A 19,610-nucleotide genomic window follows, 5' to 3' on the forward strand; every position below is an offset into this window, starting at 1 on the left:
ATTGGTGGAGTCCTGCTGGGTTCAGTGTGATAACAACAGTGGGTCCAGACCCATTGTTGTTTTCCGTATTTATTAATGATATTGATGAAGGCATATCAATCTTATTGTCTAAGATTGCAGATGTACAAGTTGGCAGGGTGGTTAATGACTGTAATCAAGATGTTTCTGCAGCAAGGTCTAGAAAAATTAGGCAGATGGGCTGAGTAATGGAAATTGAAGTTTAACATTGACAAATGCAAGGTACTTACTGGATATGAGTAGTAGTAATTACAGATTAACATACCAACTGTGTGGTACAATACTCAGGATAGTAGAAAATGAAAAAACCTTGGGAGTAATTTTGTAATCAAATATGAAGTTCTCTGAGCTGTGTAGACAGGTTGTCAGGACAGCTCATGGGATTTTGGCAATGACATACAGAAATTTTGCTAGTAGGGATAAGGAGGTGATTATCCCATTGTATGAGGCTTTGGTTAGGCCACATCTAGAATACTGTATGCAGGTCTGGAGGCCTCGTTTTAAGAAGGATGTAGTAGAGCTGCTGGATGGGTGCAGAGAAGGGCAGTGAGATTTATGAGGGGAATAAAGGGGTGCTCTTACCAAGAAAAGCTTCGTGTAAATTGTAGCATCTGGAAACCAGACACCTGTGAGGTGATCTGATTTAAAATGTTTAAGCCTTTGAATGGATTGAGCAAGCTCACTGCTGATGGCATTCTTCTTCTTGCTCAGACTACGCAAGTGTGGGGGCATAAATTCAAATTGAGTAAGGATGGTTGTAGAATGTGTGTGGAAGTTTACCTTCAGATAGCAGGTGGTTGATTGTTGGCACAAACTTTCATCTGTTGTTGTGGAAGTGGATTGTTTGAATAAATTCAAGGAAGAACTAGACAAACTATTTGAGAGAAGATACAAGAAATGTGGGAATTTTATTTATTTATTTTTATTTTGGCTAATGCAGTTATAAGCTTGCTTTCTTGCATCATTTTTCAATATTAATACTAATAAATGGACCATATCTGAACTATAGAGTGAGTGTGATGACAATTTACCAAACTCGTGTGAGTAAAAGCATTGGTATGCAGAAGATTCCTCTGAAGAATTCCACACAATGTGTAGCCTGTAATTGTTCATAAAATTTCAGTAACGACAAAGAGTAATATTCTCCCTTAAAGGATTTACTCTTTTAAAGGTAATCAATGAATGTTAATTTTTGTCCTTTTTTTTTTTTGTGTGTCCCCCTCCCCCAAAAAAAAACTCCATAAAGCTCCCTGAAATTTCTTGTAGTGGTAAGTTCTAATGGACTGCTGTTTGATAACTGGATCATAGTAATTATAACACTCATTTTCAGTGTGTTAACCTTAACTGAATAGCATGGCATTCATGTTTCTACTTGTATGGGGATATTAAATCCAACAACTAAACATTATAAAACTTAAATTTTGAAAATTAAATAAAAAGATTCTTCCCTCTACTCCTTCCCCGTACAGGTAAAATGATTTTATTTATTCCTAGTTGGTTTATGAGGATGTCTAATTAATTAATTTCTCTGGTTTTTTAATTGCTGTTAGGGTGCTGGCACTGCATTAGGAGAGCTACCACCTTATTTTATGGCTAAAGCAGGCAAGTGATTTTTAAATAGACCATTTCCAAAATAAAGTACTGAATGTGTAGAATAATAGTACTTTTAAGCTAAAATAATAGATACTTGTTTATTATCCTACCAGTAGTTATGACATCACCCCTTTCACATTGCAACCTTTGTTGCTATTAAACTTATGTACAAACTACAAAAGTTAAATATACATAAATATATGTGGTGGGGAGATAAGTAACTATAATATCGTAGTGGGAGGTTAATATACGAGGGGTGATCATTTAATTTGTGGATTGGTGCAAGATATTATCTTAATTGTCATCTGAATACGTTTCTTTTACAGGAGTCAAAAAACTAATGCATGATATGACATAGGCTTTTCTCATTAAGCAACAGAAACTCTTCTGCTTTTAATTAGAACATAAGTCAAATAACAGTTAATGAAAATATTCTGGATTTCTTATTATTATTATATGAACAATTAGAAGAATTAAGTCTTTAAGTTTCTGATTTTATCTTCAAAAAAAATTAATCTTCCTTTAAGAACAAATAAATTGCTTACCTTTTCTTCATTTCAAGAATAAGTAATGGCTGTGTGCTTACATGATATTAGAACATTTGTAAAACCTTTATTTGTAAGAGTAAATGTTTTTGTAGGAGAGTCTGAGACTTCTTCCTCTTCATAAGAAGAAAATCATCATAACAAAATAAAAGCAATCTTTTGCATATTCCAAACAAACAGAATCCAAAATCTACTTTTATACAAAACTTATGAAGCACCCTACTTCATTAACTAAACTTTCAGTTATCATTATATCTACTAAATATTATTCTAACTCTCCTTCTTAACATTAAAATTCAACCTGTTTCCAGCAGTAATGTTGTAAGCAGCGATGCAGTCATAACATAAAAGAAAACAACTTGCATAAACAGCACTTCATTTAGTTTAGCAGCAGCCATTATTTGTTTCTCTGAGTGTATGGTTTTCAAACATTTAAGTGCATTCATTAGTGCAGACAGTTTTTTATTGCATTAAAATGTCCGAGTAATTAAGCATCAGTAGTTTCAGATATAATTATCTGAAACTACTGAAACGTTTTAATTATCTAGAGATAATTGGTTTCTAAGGCTTAATGTCTAGTATGATATACATGTAGCATATGTTTAGCATACAAAAAATTTCAAGTTTAAATTTAAAAAACATCAATTGGAATTAAATATAAACACTGGCCTTTTAATACTTTCACTGCCAACTTTTTTGACCCAAGATTGAGTCAATCTGGATTGCAAAGGGCAGAGACTTTTTTTGGGCTTTCTTCTCACTATGACTGAATTAATCAGCCTCTGGTGAAGTTTGCTTGACAAAAATATCTGGCCCCGGGTGCCAAGTGATTTTCTGTGCTAATAGTACTGCGGTTTTCCCAAAGTGATTTTCTAAAGCGACTGAGTTTTTCCCTGTTTTATTTCGTTCATAAGTCTTTTTGTTGTTAGCTCTACTTTTTAAAAGTATAGAAAGAGAGCCAGAAAATGGAAAGTACCTTTTTCTTTATTGTATATACTAACCATATTAACTCCTACGCTTGGCCACAAGCAGCACTGCTCCTGCCTCCCCGTGGCGGGGCCGGTAACCTGGGTGGAAAAGCTAATCCCCCGGGATGAAAAGGAACCGACAGGGATAAAGAAAATTATCCAGCCTTATAGCCTTTAAGCTCAAATACCATAGATTGGTATAACTCTGATGAAGGTAGTGCGCAACATAAGCGCTTAAAAATAGATAATCATCAACCCAAGTATCCTACTTTCCTGATTATCCATTCCTTAACTAGTCAACCAGTGAGCAAACTCTCTCCATTTGTTATACAGTGATTTCTAGAAAATGCTGCTGGATCACTTAAAATGGTCAAAAGGTTACAGTCAGGGGATTTGCTTGTGGAAACTACACAGTCGAAGCATTCAGAATTGTTGTTAAAGATGACAACATTTGGTGGTATCCCTGTTAAAATATCTCCCCACTCAACCTTAAATAGTTCCAAAGGTGTTATCTCTGAGTGGGATCTATTGAATGTAACAGAAGAGGAGCTTGTACAAGAACTTAAAGATCAAAAGGTCATACAAGCTAAGAGAATTTTGATTCGTAGAGATGGCAATCTCATTCCAACCTGTGGTGTAATTCTCACATTCAATACTCCAAACTTACCAAATACTGTAAAAGCTGGTTATCTAAATTGCCATATCCGCCCGTATATACCAAATCCAATACGGTGTTATAAGTGTTAGAAGTTCGGACACTCTCAGGCAACATGTCGAGGAAACACAATATGCCCAAAATGTGGATCCCAGGATCACACTCAAACAGACTGCACTGCTACATCTCCAGTTTGCCCTAACTGCAGGGAAGATCATCCTGCATATTCTAGAAATTGTGAGTTATAGAAAGTTGGAAAAAAAAATACAGAAATTTAAGAAAATAAAGTGACTTATCAGGAAGCGAGACGACAAATACTAAAAGATACTCCTGCACGTACATATGCAGATGTTACAAAGAAATATCGTTCAACTGCTACACAAACCAATGACTCAGTTCCACCGAACATTTCACTTGCTGAATGGGCTAAAGCTCAGCTTTCAGTTCCTCAGCCATCCTTGAAGCAAAACAACAGAGACCGGACTTGTAATACTCCAATTTCCATCCCCACTACTAGTGGCATCAAGTCCCAAAGTGAGACCAGGATGACAAAATCTTCTACTAAAACCCAAATTAATACTGCAGAAATGGATACAGATGACAAAACTCAACAAGAACCTATATTAGAAATTCATGCCGAAGAAGATATGGACACTGGACGGCCTACCTTTTCTAAAAAAGATAAATTAAAATAGATCGCAATAAGCCTACTGCCTCTAAAAGGCAACCGGATCATCCTATCACTAAAACTAAATAACGAAGTGCATTTTACAATGGAATTGTCGAGGACTACGTACTAATACAGATGAACTTTATGACATAATCCAAGATTTCAATCCAACAGGCATTTGTTTACAGGAAACATTTTTAACTCCACAAGTGACTCCCTCAATAAAGAAATATATTTTGTACAGGTGTGACAGGAATGCATCAACTGCAGCCCATGGAGGTGTAGCAGTTTTGGTATCCGTTACTAATCCGTCTAGACAAATCCCCTTAAAAATTAATTTAGAAGTTGTTGCTGTAAGAATAGAAATTGGAATATCTTTATCTCTTGTTTCTATTTATCTTCTACCGAACCAAACGTATATACTCAGAGACTTTGATGAGCTCCTTGCCCAGATACCACCTCCTTTCTGTTTGATGGGTGACTTTAATGGACACCACCCACTATGGGGAAGTCTCCATATGGATAAAAGAGGGCAGCTAATAGAAACATTACTGGACAAACAAAATCTAACTCTGCTGAACACCGGTGCACATACTCATGTTCATTTTCCCTCAGGAAATACTTCAGCCATAGATCTATCTGCTCCCCTGCTCTGTACCCAAATATGCATTGGGCGGTATCGGATAATCCCCACAATAGTGATCATCTTCCAATTACTTGTAAATTCCAAACTACTCCCACCTATCCGGAAACTCGCAGAAGATGGAAATTTACAAAGGCAAACTGGGAAAAATTTTCCTTAAGTACAGTTTTAGATAAAAACTTCATTCTGAACTAGTCAATAGATGAAGCTAATGACCATATTACTAAATGGATACTAGCAGCAGCTGACAAAGCTATTCCTCAGTCGTTGACTCATCCACGCAGGTGCAAAAACTACTGGTGTAATGATGAATGTAATAGAACAAAAAAAGAAAAGAACAAAGCTTGGAATATTTTCCGCAAGCATCCCACTATTATTAACCTTATAAATTACAAGAAACTAAATGCTATAGCACGACAAATAAGAAGGAAAGCCAAAAAAGATTCCTGGATACAGTTCACTTCCACTATCACCAAAAACACCGATACTAGATTAATCTGGAGGAAAATCCAAATTCTGAATGGCAAGTATCCATTGTCATCCTCTCCAATATTGATCTATAATGGACAGGAACTGTCTTCCTCCAAAGACATAGCAAATGCTTTTGCTAAAGCCTTTGCAAACATTTCAGCAGCAAATTCATATGATGCTTCATTCCAACAAATTAAAGTGGTAGCAGAAAGGTATAAGTTAAATTTCAACACCGGTCTATCTCTTCCATATAATCGGCCTTTTACTATCTGAGTTAACGGATGCTCTTAACAGAGCACCCAATAGTGCAGCTGGCCCTGATGGTATATTTTATATTATGCTAAAACACTTGAATGATACTGCTTTACAAATTCTTTTAATATTTTTTAACAAAATTTTTGAGGAACATGTTTATCCTCGCTCTTGGAAACATTCACTTGTATTAGCCATCCCAAAACCAGGAAAAGACCTCTCTAATCCAGAAAATTATTGTCCAATTTCCTTAACTATTTGTTTGGGGAAAACACTGGAGAAAATGGTTCACAAGCACCTCACCTGGTTTCTTGAGTCACATAACATCTTACATAAAAATCAGTGTGGCTTTCGGCAAAATAGATCTGCATTAGATATGATGACCAAAGCAGAATCAAACATCAGAAACGCTTTTGTCAGAAATGACCACCTCGTTATGGTAAGTTTTGATTTAGAAAAGGCCTTTGATACAACATGCCATTTCGGTATTCTACAGGATCTTTACACCTTTGGTCTACGAGGCAGGCTTCCTTTGTTTATTCAGAGCTTTCTCCAGGGCAGAACCTTTCAGGTTAGTCATCTAAATGCTCTTTCTAGAATTCATATACAGGAGGAGGGGGTCCCTCAAGGATCTATCTTGAGTCCTACGCTATTTTTAATAAGAATAAACAATATCATCCATGATATTCCAAGCACAGTAGAATTATATCACTATTCAGATGACATCATGATTTCGTGCCAAGGAAAAACTATGAATTCTATTGAGAGACAGCTTCAGATCTCAATTAACAAAATTGAGCTGTGGATGTCTCGCAATGGCTACCGCTTAGCACAAAAATCTAACTGTATTCATTTCTGTAAAAAACGTAAGATCCACCCTGAGCCCGAACTACATCTTAAAAATTTCACCATACCTCTTTCCAATAGTATCAGATTTCTTGGCCTAATCCTGGACAATAAATTAAACTTCTTACAACACATCACATATCTGTGAACCATTTGCTTGAAAAAATTAAATATCCTCCGAGTACTATCTTCATTGATGTGGGGTGCTGACTGATATACTCTGCTTCGACTATATCGGGTATTAATCCAATCTTGCTTGGATTACGGAGCTCCAATCTATGACTCTGCCAGGAAATGTGCACTAACTCGGCTAGACACTATCCATCACAGTGCCCTAAGAACTGCTTTAGGAGCATTCAGAATGTCCCCTGTACAGAGTCTATATATAGATGCACACGAACCTCCACTCCATCTTTGGAGGAAAATGTTGATCCTCAACTATGCAGCAAAAATATGGAGTCTTCCTTTTCATCCTATCTCGCCATACTTATTTGAGCCCCAATGGACCACATTTTATCAAAACAAACCTAACGAAAACAAGCCCATTGGGATAAGGTTGCTATAGTTAACACAATGTTGGAATCTAGACATGGGTAATGTCTTTCAAGAAATGAGCAATCACGACCCTCCATGGTCTGATTATACACTGTCTGTGACTTCTCGTTCCAACAATGGGGGAAAAAGCAAGCAGCAGACCTTACCATCAGGAAACTCTATGCTGCACATGTAGCAGAAAAATCTCGGTGTCTTCAAATATATGCTGATGGCTCGAAAACAAGTATGACAGTGGGTGCAGCGGCAGTTTCTTCTATCTTTTCTGCTTCTGTGTCCCTTCCAAAGGAATGCAGCATCTATTCTGCTGAACTGTGAGTGATTAAAATAGCTCTGGATTATGTGATTAATCTATCCAGGAAGCGAATTATGATATACTCTGATTGTCTGAGTGCAATAAAATCATTGAAAAATCCATCCAAACCAATCCACCCAGTCTTGAAGCAAATCAGATCACAGATTATTGCTTTACAAGCTGTAAACCAATCGGTCAGTTTCTGTTGGATACCAGGTCATGCAGGCATCAAAGGAAATGAATACGCAGATCAAGCCACTAAATATCCAATCATTGCAAGATCTCCTAACTACCAAGTATCATATACAGACTACAAATCAGTCATAAAAAACGTGTGTGAAGAGCAATGTTTGCAAATCTGGCAGCCTCAGTGCGGCAATAAACTGCTTCAACTTAAACAGGAACCTAAGTTGTGGCCATCAAGCATGTGATCAAATGGGCAAGAGGAGGTGATCCTGGCTAAGACGCATATTAGGCATACGTGTCTAACCCATATTTATCTACTCAAGGGGGAAGATCTGCCTATTTATACATTTTGTCAGACTACACTTACGGTGAGGCATATTCTAATAAATTGCAATCATTATAATAATTATCGATACAAAATTTTCAAATCACTTTCACATCTGCAAGAACCTTTTGATATTACCCCATCTAATTGGAGACAATGCAAATCTAGCTGAATTCTTTTATTTCTTAAAGCAGGTGGGATTATTTTACAGATTTTAACTGATAATTGCACTACTGAATAGAATCAGGCACAATATGGCCTTAGCAGCCCTTGTGCCATTAAACAACATATCAACCAACCAACAAAAATATCTGATTTTTCTTCTGTAAAATTGAAAAAAAAAAAAAAAAAAAGTTCTAAAGGTAGGGTGGTTTTCCCCTCTGAGTTGATGAAAAATCCAAAGCTGCATATTTGCATGAGGAAGCAGTGAACGTGTTAAAAACTCAGTTTAAAAATATGTGGAGAATCCCACAAGTATATCTAACCAAAAATCCATAGACAAAAAATTGTTATGTAAGCTAATGTTTTAAAGCATACTCTACTGGTTAATAACCCAATAGCTATATTTCAATATAAAATGTGTGTTTAGCAAGTGAAATTGAATTTATTTTACAGAGCAGACCTGAAAATCTCCAGTTGTGTGTATGTGTGGGTTTTTTTTTTTTTTTTTTTTGGCTCAAAAACCTTTTCTTTTCCTTTTGCTTACAGTGTGATCTTGAGCTTTTTGAAAGTCAAAAGTTGGCTGGCAGCTATGTTTAAAGGCACAGTTGTTTTCAGGGAATGTTTTGTTTGACTGTTCCATGCAAATGGTTGTTGCCCTCTTGTTCCAAGGCAGTTTGGTTTAAATTGCATTTCACAAGAAGAGAAGTTGAAGTTGTTGGTGTTATCATTCATATATATTGTGGTAAGTTGGTGTGAAATCGAATCAGATAATTATTATTTGCCTTTTCATCACACAACCCAGCCCTTCATAACCATAGTAACATTAACACCCACAACGGCATAATAAGTAAACAGTAAAAGTTTAAAAAGTGGTCACACTGCATCTGACAGATATTCTAATGCAGTTGCACAGTGAAAACTGCAAAATTTAGTTCACAAAACTGGTCTAGCAAATCTATCAGTATTAGGGAAGTTAAGGAATGTTTCAGTTATCAACATTGAATCAGATATTTTTGTGCAGTAGTCTTTATTGCATTACACCTGTCAAATATAGCATGATCACTGGTTGGTTAACAGAATTTCATGTATAGTTCCTTGAATTATAAATGAAACTAGTTGTAGAAACCTTGCTACCTTTTCATTTGCCTTCTGTAGAGATATCAAAATATGGACAATGTGAGGGAAGAACCAGGCTGTGGGGGGCTACACCACCTTTACAGTCTTGGTTGTTTGCTATGTGGATAAGCAAAAAAATGAATTGCCTCTGTGAGATTGAAAGCATACTTATTCTTATAATGACTATGCAGATGTGGAAATTTTTTTGCTACATAGTGATGGATTTTGATGCTTTAATTTTTATATCATCCACCAGTTGTATTTATAATATAACTTCTTTTATTGTTTGTTGTTAAATTTGATGCTTTATCTTTTTTTTAGCTAGATTATCAGGTCAGGAACCTGAAGATCAACTAAGGGAAGAATTGCAGATGTTGGAACACCATGGTGATCCTGAAGTAAGTGACTGGGATGCTTATTAACCGTTTTAGTGATGTGAAAAAGTTAGTTGACTAAACTTTAGTTCACAAAACTGGTCTAGCAAATCTATCAGTATTAGGGAAGTTAAGGAATGTTTCAGTTATCAACATTGAATCAGATATTCTTTTGATAAGGAGAATTGTGAAGAAAATTAAAAAAAAAAAAAAAAAAGTTTATGAAGTACTATTGAAATAGTAGCAGTGGCATTTGATGCAAGAAAGCAAGTGTATGAGCTTATGCAGCATCAGCCAAAAAAAAAAAAAAAAAAAAAAATCACACCATTCTCTGCAAATGCCTGTCCAGTTCCACCTTAAATTTATACAACCTATCAACTTCCACAATGACAGATGGAAGTTTGTTCCAGCAATTAACCACCCACTGGCTAAAGGCAAATTTCCGCACATCTAATCTACATCTGTCTTTTCTTAATTTGAATTTATGCCCCCTTAGGTTCGTAATCTGAACAAGTGGAAGGATCCCATCAGAATTCAGCGTGCTCAATCCATTCAAGGCCTTATACACCTCAATCAGATAACTGCACAGGTGCCTAGTCTCCAGCCACTGCAATTTGCAGAACTTAAGCCTCTCTTGGCAAGAGGATCAATTCATTCCCCTCACTAATCTTGTTGCCCTTCTCTGTACATGCTCAAGCAAATCTACATCCTTCCTAAAATGAGGCCTCCAGACCTGTACGCAGTACTCAAGGCATGGCCTGACCATTGCCTTATACAGAGGGACAATCACATCCTTTTCCCTCCTAGCAAAATTCTTATATATCATTGACAAAACTCCATGACCTGCCCTGGCAGCCTGTCTGCATTTCTCAGAAAACTTCATATCTGACTGCACAATTATTCCCCTAACAAACCCATCTATGTTCTTAACAGTGGAGTGGACAATGCAGTTGTAAGCAAAGAGGACTTGCTTGAGGACTGAATCTCACTGTTTAATTTCTTCTCCAACTACCTTTACAAGGATTTCTTTTAAGTTCTTATTGACGTGCTTCACCACACTTTATATGCTGGAATGTAGTGATAAAAATCTTTTTAATTTTCGTAGCTTTATATAATTGCTGAGAAAAACATCAGAATACTGTCCATTAATAAGATAAGATAAAAGACAGGATAAAAATTTATCCCCTGTGAAGGAGGTTCCAAATCTGCATATAATTCTAGGAAACATTGCATTGCCAATGTCTCATATTGCTGATCCTGGGATTGGAAAGCCTCTCTTGGTAAGAGGATCCCTTCATTCCCCTCACCAATCTTGTTGCCCTTCTCTGTACACGCTCAAGTAAATCTACATTCTTCCTAAAATGAGGCCTCCAGATCTGTACACAGTACTCAAGGCGTGGCCTGACCATTGCCTTATACAGAGGGATAATCACCTCCTTTTCCCTGCTAGCAAAATTCCTATATATCATTGACAAAACCCCATGACCTGCCCTGGCAGCCTGTCTGCATTGCTTAGAAAACTTCATATCTGACTGCACAATTACTCCCAGGTCTTTTTCATTTTCTACCACCTTAAGTGTAGTACCACACAGTTGGTAACGTTTCTTTGGGGTTACTTCTACCCATATGCAGTACTTTGCATTTGTCAAGGTTAAACTTCAGTTGCCACTTGTTAGCCCATCTGCCCAAATTATCTAGATCCTGTTGCAGTAGCACACTGCCATTACTGTCATTAACAACCCTGCCAACATTTGTATCATCTGCGAACTTCGACATTAAGCCTGATATACCTTCATCAATATCATTCATAAAAATATACAAAACAACAGTGGACCTAACACCGAACCCTGTGGGACTCCACTAATAACATTAGTCCCAGAAGAGCAGCACCCATTGATTACCACCCTCTGTCTTCTCCTACTTAACCATCCTTTTATCCATTGTAGCAACTTACCCTTAATACCATTCTGCTCCAATTTGTACAATAGTCTTCCATGCGCAACAGTGTCAAAAGCTTTCCTGAAATCCAAATATATGATATCAAAATTATTTTTTGCATCCAGTTTCTTTGTAACCACATCATAATATCCTATCAAATTTGTCAGACAAGACTTTCCCTTAACAAACCCATGCTGTGTCTGAATTATTGCTGCAGTCTTGTCTAGATGATCCTGCAATGCATCTTTAACCAGTGACTCCATTATTTTACCCGGAACAGAAGTTAAACTAACTGGTCTGTAATTACTCGTGTCACCCTTCGATCCCCCTTTGTGAATTGGGGATACATTTGCACATCTCCAGTCCGTGGGAACCTCCCATGAGTCCAAGGGTGCTCCCATAATTATGGCTAAGGGTTTGCTTACTTCCTCTGCCGCCTCCTTTAATATTACTGGATAGATCCCATCCACTCCAGGTGCCTTTCTTATGTTTAACTTCAACAATTTCTCCTCCACTTTGTTCTCAGTTATTACAAAATCATTAAGCACCCTGTTACAATTTGATAACCTTGTGGCATTTTCAAACCTTAACTCCTCATGTGTGAATGTAGAAGCAAAATACTCATTGTTTGATTGCTATCTGAGCAGGATCATCAACAGTCGAACCATCAATATCAAGTTTCATCCCCTTCCTTTTAGAGTTTATATAAGTAAAGAAATCCTTGCTGTTTTACTTAGCATCTTTTGCCAAGGATTTCTCGTAATCTGCCTTCGCGTGCCTAACCTCCTTTACAGACTAGCTTATATCTGCCATAGGCTTCTGAGTCGCTTGATAATTTATATGCATCCCATGCATTTTTCTTCTCTGTCACGAGTCTCATTAGTTCATTAGATAACCATTTAGGCCTAAACCTTGAACAATATTTCTTAATAGGTATGAAACTTTTAGTAGCTTCCATGATTAATTCCTTGAATGCTTCCCACTTAGAATTTACTGTTGATAACATCGTCAGTTTATCCCACTGTACAGAATTAAAAAACTGTCGGAGACCACTGTACTCACCTTTACGGAAGCAAAAACCCTTTCCTTTACCCCTGATGGTAATTAAATCTTTAAGTAAATCTCACATCAGTACACTGTGATCACTGCCACCTAGTGGTTCCTTTATCTGCAAATTCTTAATACACGAATGATCACTGCTGATAACCAGATCAAGAGTATTACTTTCTCTGGTTGCCTCTCGAACATGCTGCTGCAGAAAACAATCATCCAATAAATCCACAAAAGTCTGACTGGTGTGTGAGTGACCAAACCACAAGTTTTCCAGTCAATATCTGGGAAGTTAAAATCCCCCATTATAAGACATTCCAATTTACTAGCCCACTCTATTTCTCTGTACAATTGTTCATTGTACTCATTCGAGTCATTAGGCCTATAACACACTCCTACTCTTGCTTTCGCAGTGCTTATGTCACACCAAACTGACTCAGTAGTGCGCTGTTCATCTATATCAACTGGGTGCACTTCTTTTGATTTTATGTTTTTCTTAATTAACAGCATAACACCTCCTCCCTTGGTATTCTGCAATTACTACTTGTTATGGTATTCATGGTATGGTATTCTGCAATTACTACTTGTTTGGAAAAGTTTGGCTTTAAGTTCAGTCTATGACCATGGGAACTTCTAAAGACTTCATTCAGGGCTAGGTTAGCAGATCACCTAAGATCTCAAGAGTAGGGGTTTCCCAACCTGTACAATATGAACATCAGCTCAACATGGTTTCCTCAAAGGTAAATCAGTCTCTACTAGCCTTACTCTATATTGGCAATTTCTCTGACTGTATTCAGAAAGGTTAGCTAGTGGATGTTGTTTTTACTGATATAACAAGTGCAAGGGGGGAATGGATGAAATATCAGTATGATGGGCAACTACTGCTGGATGCTAAAATGAACAGCCACTGAAAATAGTTTCCTGAGGATGTCAAAGGGTCACGAGTTTAACCAAGTCTTAAGGAGTTCAGTTTGTCCCTTCTATGCTTGACAGAAAGTTGTAGCCTTTAATAATTCTGTTTTGCATATTTTTATATAAAAATAATCTATATATAAAAATACAAAATAAACCAGAAGCACCTCCACCAATATATTTTTTTATATAAAAAATTCTAACTGATAAAAACAAATTTCAAGCAACTTTCAAAATTTCCTGTTACTTACCAGCAGTAAAACATCAGAACGTTTTCTTAAAATGCAGGCCAGTGTTATTGGACTCATCAAGAGGAACACCTTCCACTTTACATATTACAAATATGCTGTCCTTGTAGCAAATGATAGAACATTTGATAGATGATTGATAGAACAGTTGCTACAAAGGAAAAAATATAATAACACATTCCTGTGTTATTATATTAATTACTGTTTTTGTTATTGTTTAATAATTCTGTTGCATATGCACTGTAATTGGATGCTTTGTAGTGCATGTTCTGTTTTAATCAAAAAATAATAATAATAAAAACACTATGTACAGCTGGTAGGATATGTGAAGCTATGGTTCGGATAAATTGTCAAACTGAAGTGCTAATAACAGTTAATCTGACCATAGGGTTTTAAAAACAGAGATGGATACTGATTGAAATGCAAAATTATTATCATAACATCTTATTGCTAGTCCTGATCTATTATATTGTCTTACACACTGGTATAATTTGGACAAACTTGTATGCCATATCTGTTATCACAACTAATATTTAAGTTAATTTCATTAGTTAGAAACATAGAATAAATTAATATCTTTATGTAAACTTCCTGTAATCTTCTAAATTTAGTTTAATTTACTCAAAACTTGGAGTCACTTTTTAAATGGAAAGTAGATTGAAAAGGGGAGTTTTTTTAATATTATTTTGACAACAGAATGGAAGTGATAATATGAAGAAATTGAAGGATAACATTGTAAAAATTCTGTTTCAGTAGTGAAACTGATTAAAAGTATATCTGATTGTATTAGTGTATGAATATAAATTTGCTTGGGAGTTAAATAGTTTTGGACTCATCAAGAGGAACACCTTCCACTTTACAGATTACAAATATGCTGTCCTTGTAGCAAATGATAGAACATTTGATAGATGATTGATAGGACAGTTGCTACAAAGGAATAAAAGTTTTCTCTGGGAATTGATTCTCTGGAACTTTGCAGCTTATCAGTTTAATCATGAGAAACATGGGTTTTTCTGAAAAGAAAGATTTCACCTTAATAAAATCTTTCATATGCAGCTTCACACATAATGGGGAGGAGAGCTATCTCACTGCAGTGGACAGAAAAGGGTCTGAATTTTGTAAAGAAACAAAATAAGGAAATCAAGAAACTGAAAGTTATCATTACCAGTGGATTGAAAGTGGGTTCCCTTAAGTACACTTTTCAGTTTAGGGAAGAGAAAAAAGTTACTTTCATTGCAAGTGATTAAAGTACTTAGAATGTCTGGATCTTCAATTTTTTCTTCAAAACATCTTCTCAAACTTAGAGGCCTCTTTTATTGTTTGATCTTCATTCAAACTTTTTGATACCATTTTGGCATACACTTTTCTCATGAATACGCTTTCTCTAAATTTTCATTTAAAATTTGTCTAGCTGTTTCTTTGTCCATATTGAGTTCTGATGCAATCATTCTAATGCTTAATCAGTGATCACTTCTAATTAATGTCCATACCTGGCCCACATTTCATCGGTCTATCATTTTTCTGGCAAATTTTTAAAACACCAAATAATGAAAACCTGTCTAACTGCAAAGCAAGTCACTGTTGGAATGTAACTTGGCAGAAACTAGGCTGAGGTTCAAGGTCAACTGCTGTGCTTGTTTCATAGGTAGCACTTGGTATGTAGTGGCTGCATACACAATCTTGTTATTTAACAGCCACATCTCATATAATTTTTGAATATATGGAAGTTGGAAGAAAAATATCTGCAAGAAAATATAGTGATATATCCAAATGAAGTTACAAATTACAAAATAATAACTGAACTATGAAATATATATATATATAAAAGTCACACATACAGTAGTGATATATATGTATATATATATATATTTATATATATATATAAAAGTCACACATACAGTAGTGATATATATGTATATATAACTACTGTATGTGTGACTTTTTCAAGGTTCAGCCATCAAGATTGAAGGAAAGACAAAATATGTGGGTTCTCTGTTTCATCAACAACCATTATGCATCAATAATTGTGTATGTAGCATAGATTGAATTTTAAATTTAAGCCAAATGAATAGCCAAAAAATATATAATATTATTACGTATACAGTAATCCTCATTAATTTAATATCAGATTTTTTTAAAATATGATGTATTTCAAATGTGCTACTCTTCCCTGTATAGGGTTTCATATACACTTTAGTATGAATAATTTAGATGTGTACAAAGAAATTTGTAGTCTGAATGGAGCTTGTAACTGTAAATAGTTTGTCTAATTAGAAAAACCTAAAAACCAAAAACAGCCAAATATCATTATATGAAACTGAATGGGGATATAACAAATGTTCTACTGTACAGTATATGTCACCTTTAAAATTTCTACCCACTTCTTCAGGAATTGCAGGGGGTTCATATCTTTAACTCACACTGCAAGCATATATGTAATCTATTTCATTCATTCCAAAATGTGCTGTGATCACTGGTAATACAGCATGTGTGGTTTCCTATTGCAAGTGTCATGCATCTCCTGTTAAGTCGCCGTATGTGTGTGTTCTAAATATAGCAGAGAGCTATATTTAGAACACACACATATGGCGCAGAATGATAATGAAGGTGCTTCAGAGAAAAAATACTTTTGCATTCAAGAATTTAAAAAAAAAAAAAAAAAAATCAACCATTATTAAAAAGAGGTCTTCTAACAGGAGGCATCTAAGGAGTTCACACACGTGTGATGTGGGCAATCTTTCTCAGAATCCTACCAGTAATAATGAAGGCTAGAGTTTCATTTTTTACACCATAATAGTCAGTTCAGCATATGTAAACTGTATGTTAAAACAAATACTATGTTGTTTATGATTTATATGATGTAAAATTGTATATATCTGATAAAGTATCAATTTCTTGGTATAAAGTAAAAAAGTAAAATGCAGCCATTATCAACCCACTGCAGGATGGAAGCCTCCTCAACAATTCATGTTGAGGGAAATGGACCATAATCTGCCATGCTGGTCCAGTGCTGGTTAACAGATCTACCGTATTCAGCAGTCAGGGACTTGAACCCCGGTCTACTCAAAGAGCGTGTGCTACTGCACTCCCGCTCCTGCCCACTCGGCTACGGAGACCGTCTTTCTTGGTATATTTGCTGTTTAATACTTGTAATCAGTATTACTTTACTTAATACTTGTAACTATTAATTGGCAGGGGGGGTGACATTTCTGTCTTCTGCCATTATCACTTACAGTAAATTTAGTACAGCTGCTCTTGCCAATTAATAGTTACATAAGCTGCTACGGTCCTTGTGTGAATCATTAATCAGTGTGATATTTTATAACAGTTGATTTTGAAGGGAGAGTAAAAATGTCAGGATTAATTAAATCTAAGCTTCTATGGGTAAACTCTTCCATAAATAGAGCTTATTTAGATGCACAAAAAAGTAGATTTATTTCCACAAAATGTAAGTAAAATTTCATGTTAGCAATAATGCTTAAAAAGGGAATTGTTGTCCCTTTTTTTTTTAATGAAAACCCCAAACATGAGAGGTATTAGAACCTATAGTACTTTATTTATTTATATATATATATATACACACTGGTGTTCAAAGAAAGTGCATCACGCTTTTAAAATTGTAATTTTCGTCCGAATAATGTAAGTATGTGGCAATATTTCTTACAGATTGCATCAGGTAAGATTGACACGCGTAGGTGATGGGTAATATTGCATTGGCTGTTTCTTTCAGCAATATAAGCACGCTCTGCAAGAGTTACATTCATTCCTTGCTTGTGTCAGGATGGCAAGTTATGTGCAGTTGATGCCACAAAAGAAGAGTGCTATAAAGCGTTTAGGGCGTAAGCCTCAAGCTATGGAAAAGTCTAGACTATGTATAAGTGTAGTGCGAAAGCATCAATAATACATAGCGAAATCTAAATGAACAGAATATTAGCAGAGCGGCATCGTTTTAAGTTATATTGTGAATACCTTCACAACGAGTTGCCATGATATAGCACTACTTCAAATAAGTAACGCTTCACCTGAGGAGAAGACTAATGCTACTTATTCTCAGATGGATACCACCACCCAGACAGCACCGTTTCAGGGCTATTTGGCCCTTCTTCGGTGGGTGGGTGGGTAGGTACTTGAGTGATGCAATGATGGAAAAACATAACTGTTTTGCCATCATTGCATCACTCGGGTGCCGCTTTGCTAATATTCTGTTCATTCAGATTTGGCTATGTATTATTGATGCTTTCGCACTATACTTATACATAGTCTAGATTTTTCCATAGCTTGAGGCTTACGGCCTAAATGCTTTATAGTCTAAATACATCATACACCATCAGGCATCTCTCATATTGTGGAATTATACTTCATAACTGTTTTGCCATCATTGCATCACTCTGGTACCTATCCACCCACCGAAGAAGGCCCAAATAGCCCTGAAATGGTGCTGTCTGGGTGGTGGTATCCGTCTGAGAATAAGTAGCATTAGTCTTCTCCTCAGGTGAAGCATTACTTATTCGAAGTAGTGCAGTATCATGGCAGCTTGTGAAGGTATTCACAATATGAGATATAACTTAAAACGATGCCGCTTTGCTAATATTCTGTCAGGAAAAGTACATGTGGTTTGGCAGACTGCAAGTGGAAATGGACATTGTTGAGATTAGAACTGAGACCACGTATATTTGTGAAATGAACTAGGAAGTGTTTTTGCACGAATTACAAGTATTAAACAACAAAGATTTGGCTATGTATTATTGATGCTTTCGCACTATACTTATACATAGGAAGAGTGCTATTGTTGCTTTACGTGAGTAAGGATGTTCTTTCCTTCTAAAATGCTTAGAGTGTCTTGTAATCAGTCGACAGTGTGTAGATTTCTTTCCAAACTCAAGAATGCTGGTTCTGCTGATAGAAAAATAAAAAGGAACGGGACGCAAGCGTCCTATGCCAAAACAGGACTGCATTTTGAAGCTCTTATGCCTTAAAAACCGTAAAGCATCTTCATCTGAGCTGAAAAGAGAATGGAAAGAACATACAGGAGTGGTAGCAAGTGCATAACAGTCAGAAGATGCCTCTTCAAAAATGGACTTCTAGACTGTCATCCTAAGAAGAAGCCCGTCCTCACGCAAAAAAATGAAAAGGGCCCGGTTAATTTGGTGTAAGGAGCATGTCAAATGGAACTCTGAGCAGTGGAAGGCAGTTATTTTCTCAGATGAGAAGAAATTAAATCAGCGTGGCTTTGATGGGAGACAAATGAATCGCTGTAGGCATGGTGAAGAATACCATCCAGACTGTATGGTTTCTACAGTGAAATTCCCTACCAGCGAAATGATATGAGGGTGCATTTCGTATCGCGGAGTAGGTCACCTGCAGTTTATTAAAGTTCCGTAAATGCCAAAGGATACCTTGCTATATTGGAGAGCAAATTGCTGCCAACCATTAGAGACCATTTCAACCTGCCAAGTAAAATCGAGCTTTATTAAATAAATTTAGTGTTGAAATTTACTTTCTCATGCTAAATAAATTTTAATTAATGAAGTAACTGCATCTTTCAGGATGACTCTGCTCCTTGTCATCGGGCGAAAAATGTAAGTAGGCACTTCTGTAGTTAGTTTAGCTTCATTTCTGCATTAGAGATTCAACAGTAATGTGTTTACATTTGTTACAGGTGAAAAAATTGTTGGAAGAACAGTCCATTACAGCTCTTAGCTCGCCAGGAAACAGCCCAGACCTGAATCCTATAGAGAACTGTTGGCATCGTGTGGAATCCGCTGTTGCCAGAAAGAAACCAAAGACCCTT

General features: G+C 36.2%; 1 protein-coding gene across 1 annotated transcript in view; it reads left to right on the forward strand.

Annotated features, from left to right (window-relative positions):
* The window catches only part of LOC150080552 (vacuole membrane protein 1-like), a 246,568-nt gene that overhangs the window by 141,144 nt on the left and 85,814 nt on the right, over positions 1-19,610 (forward strand). Inside the window, exons 8-9 of the mRNA XM_090381983.1 lie at positions 1,569-1,620; positions 9,619-9,695. Of these exons, the coding sequence (XP_090238109.1) occupies positions 1,569-1,620; positions 9,619-9,695 (129 nt within the window). The remainder of the gene's footprint in view (positions 1-1,568; positions 1,621-9,618; positions 9,696-19,610) is intronic.

Source organism: Mastigoproctus giganteus, chromosome 9 (assembly GCF_048544385.1).
Source record: "Mastigoproctus giganteus isolate SK-2022 chromosome 9, ASM4854438v1, whole genome shotgun sequence".
Lineage (NCBI taxonomy): Eukaryota > Metazoa > Arthropoda > Arachnida > Uropygi > Thelyphonidae > Mastigoproctus > Mastigoproctus giganteus.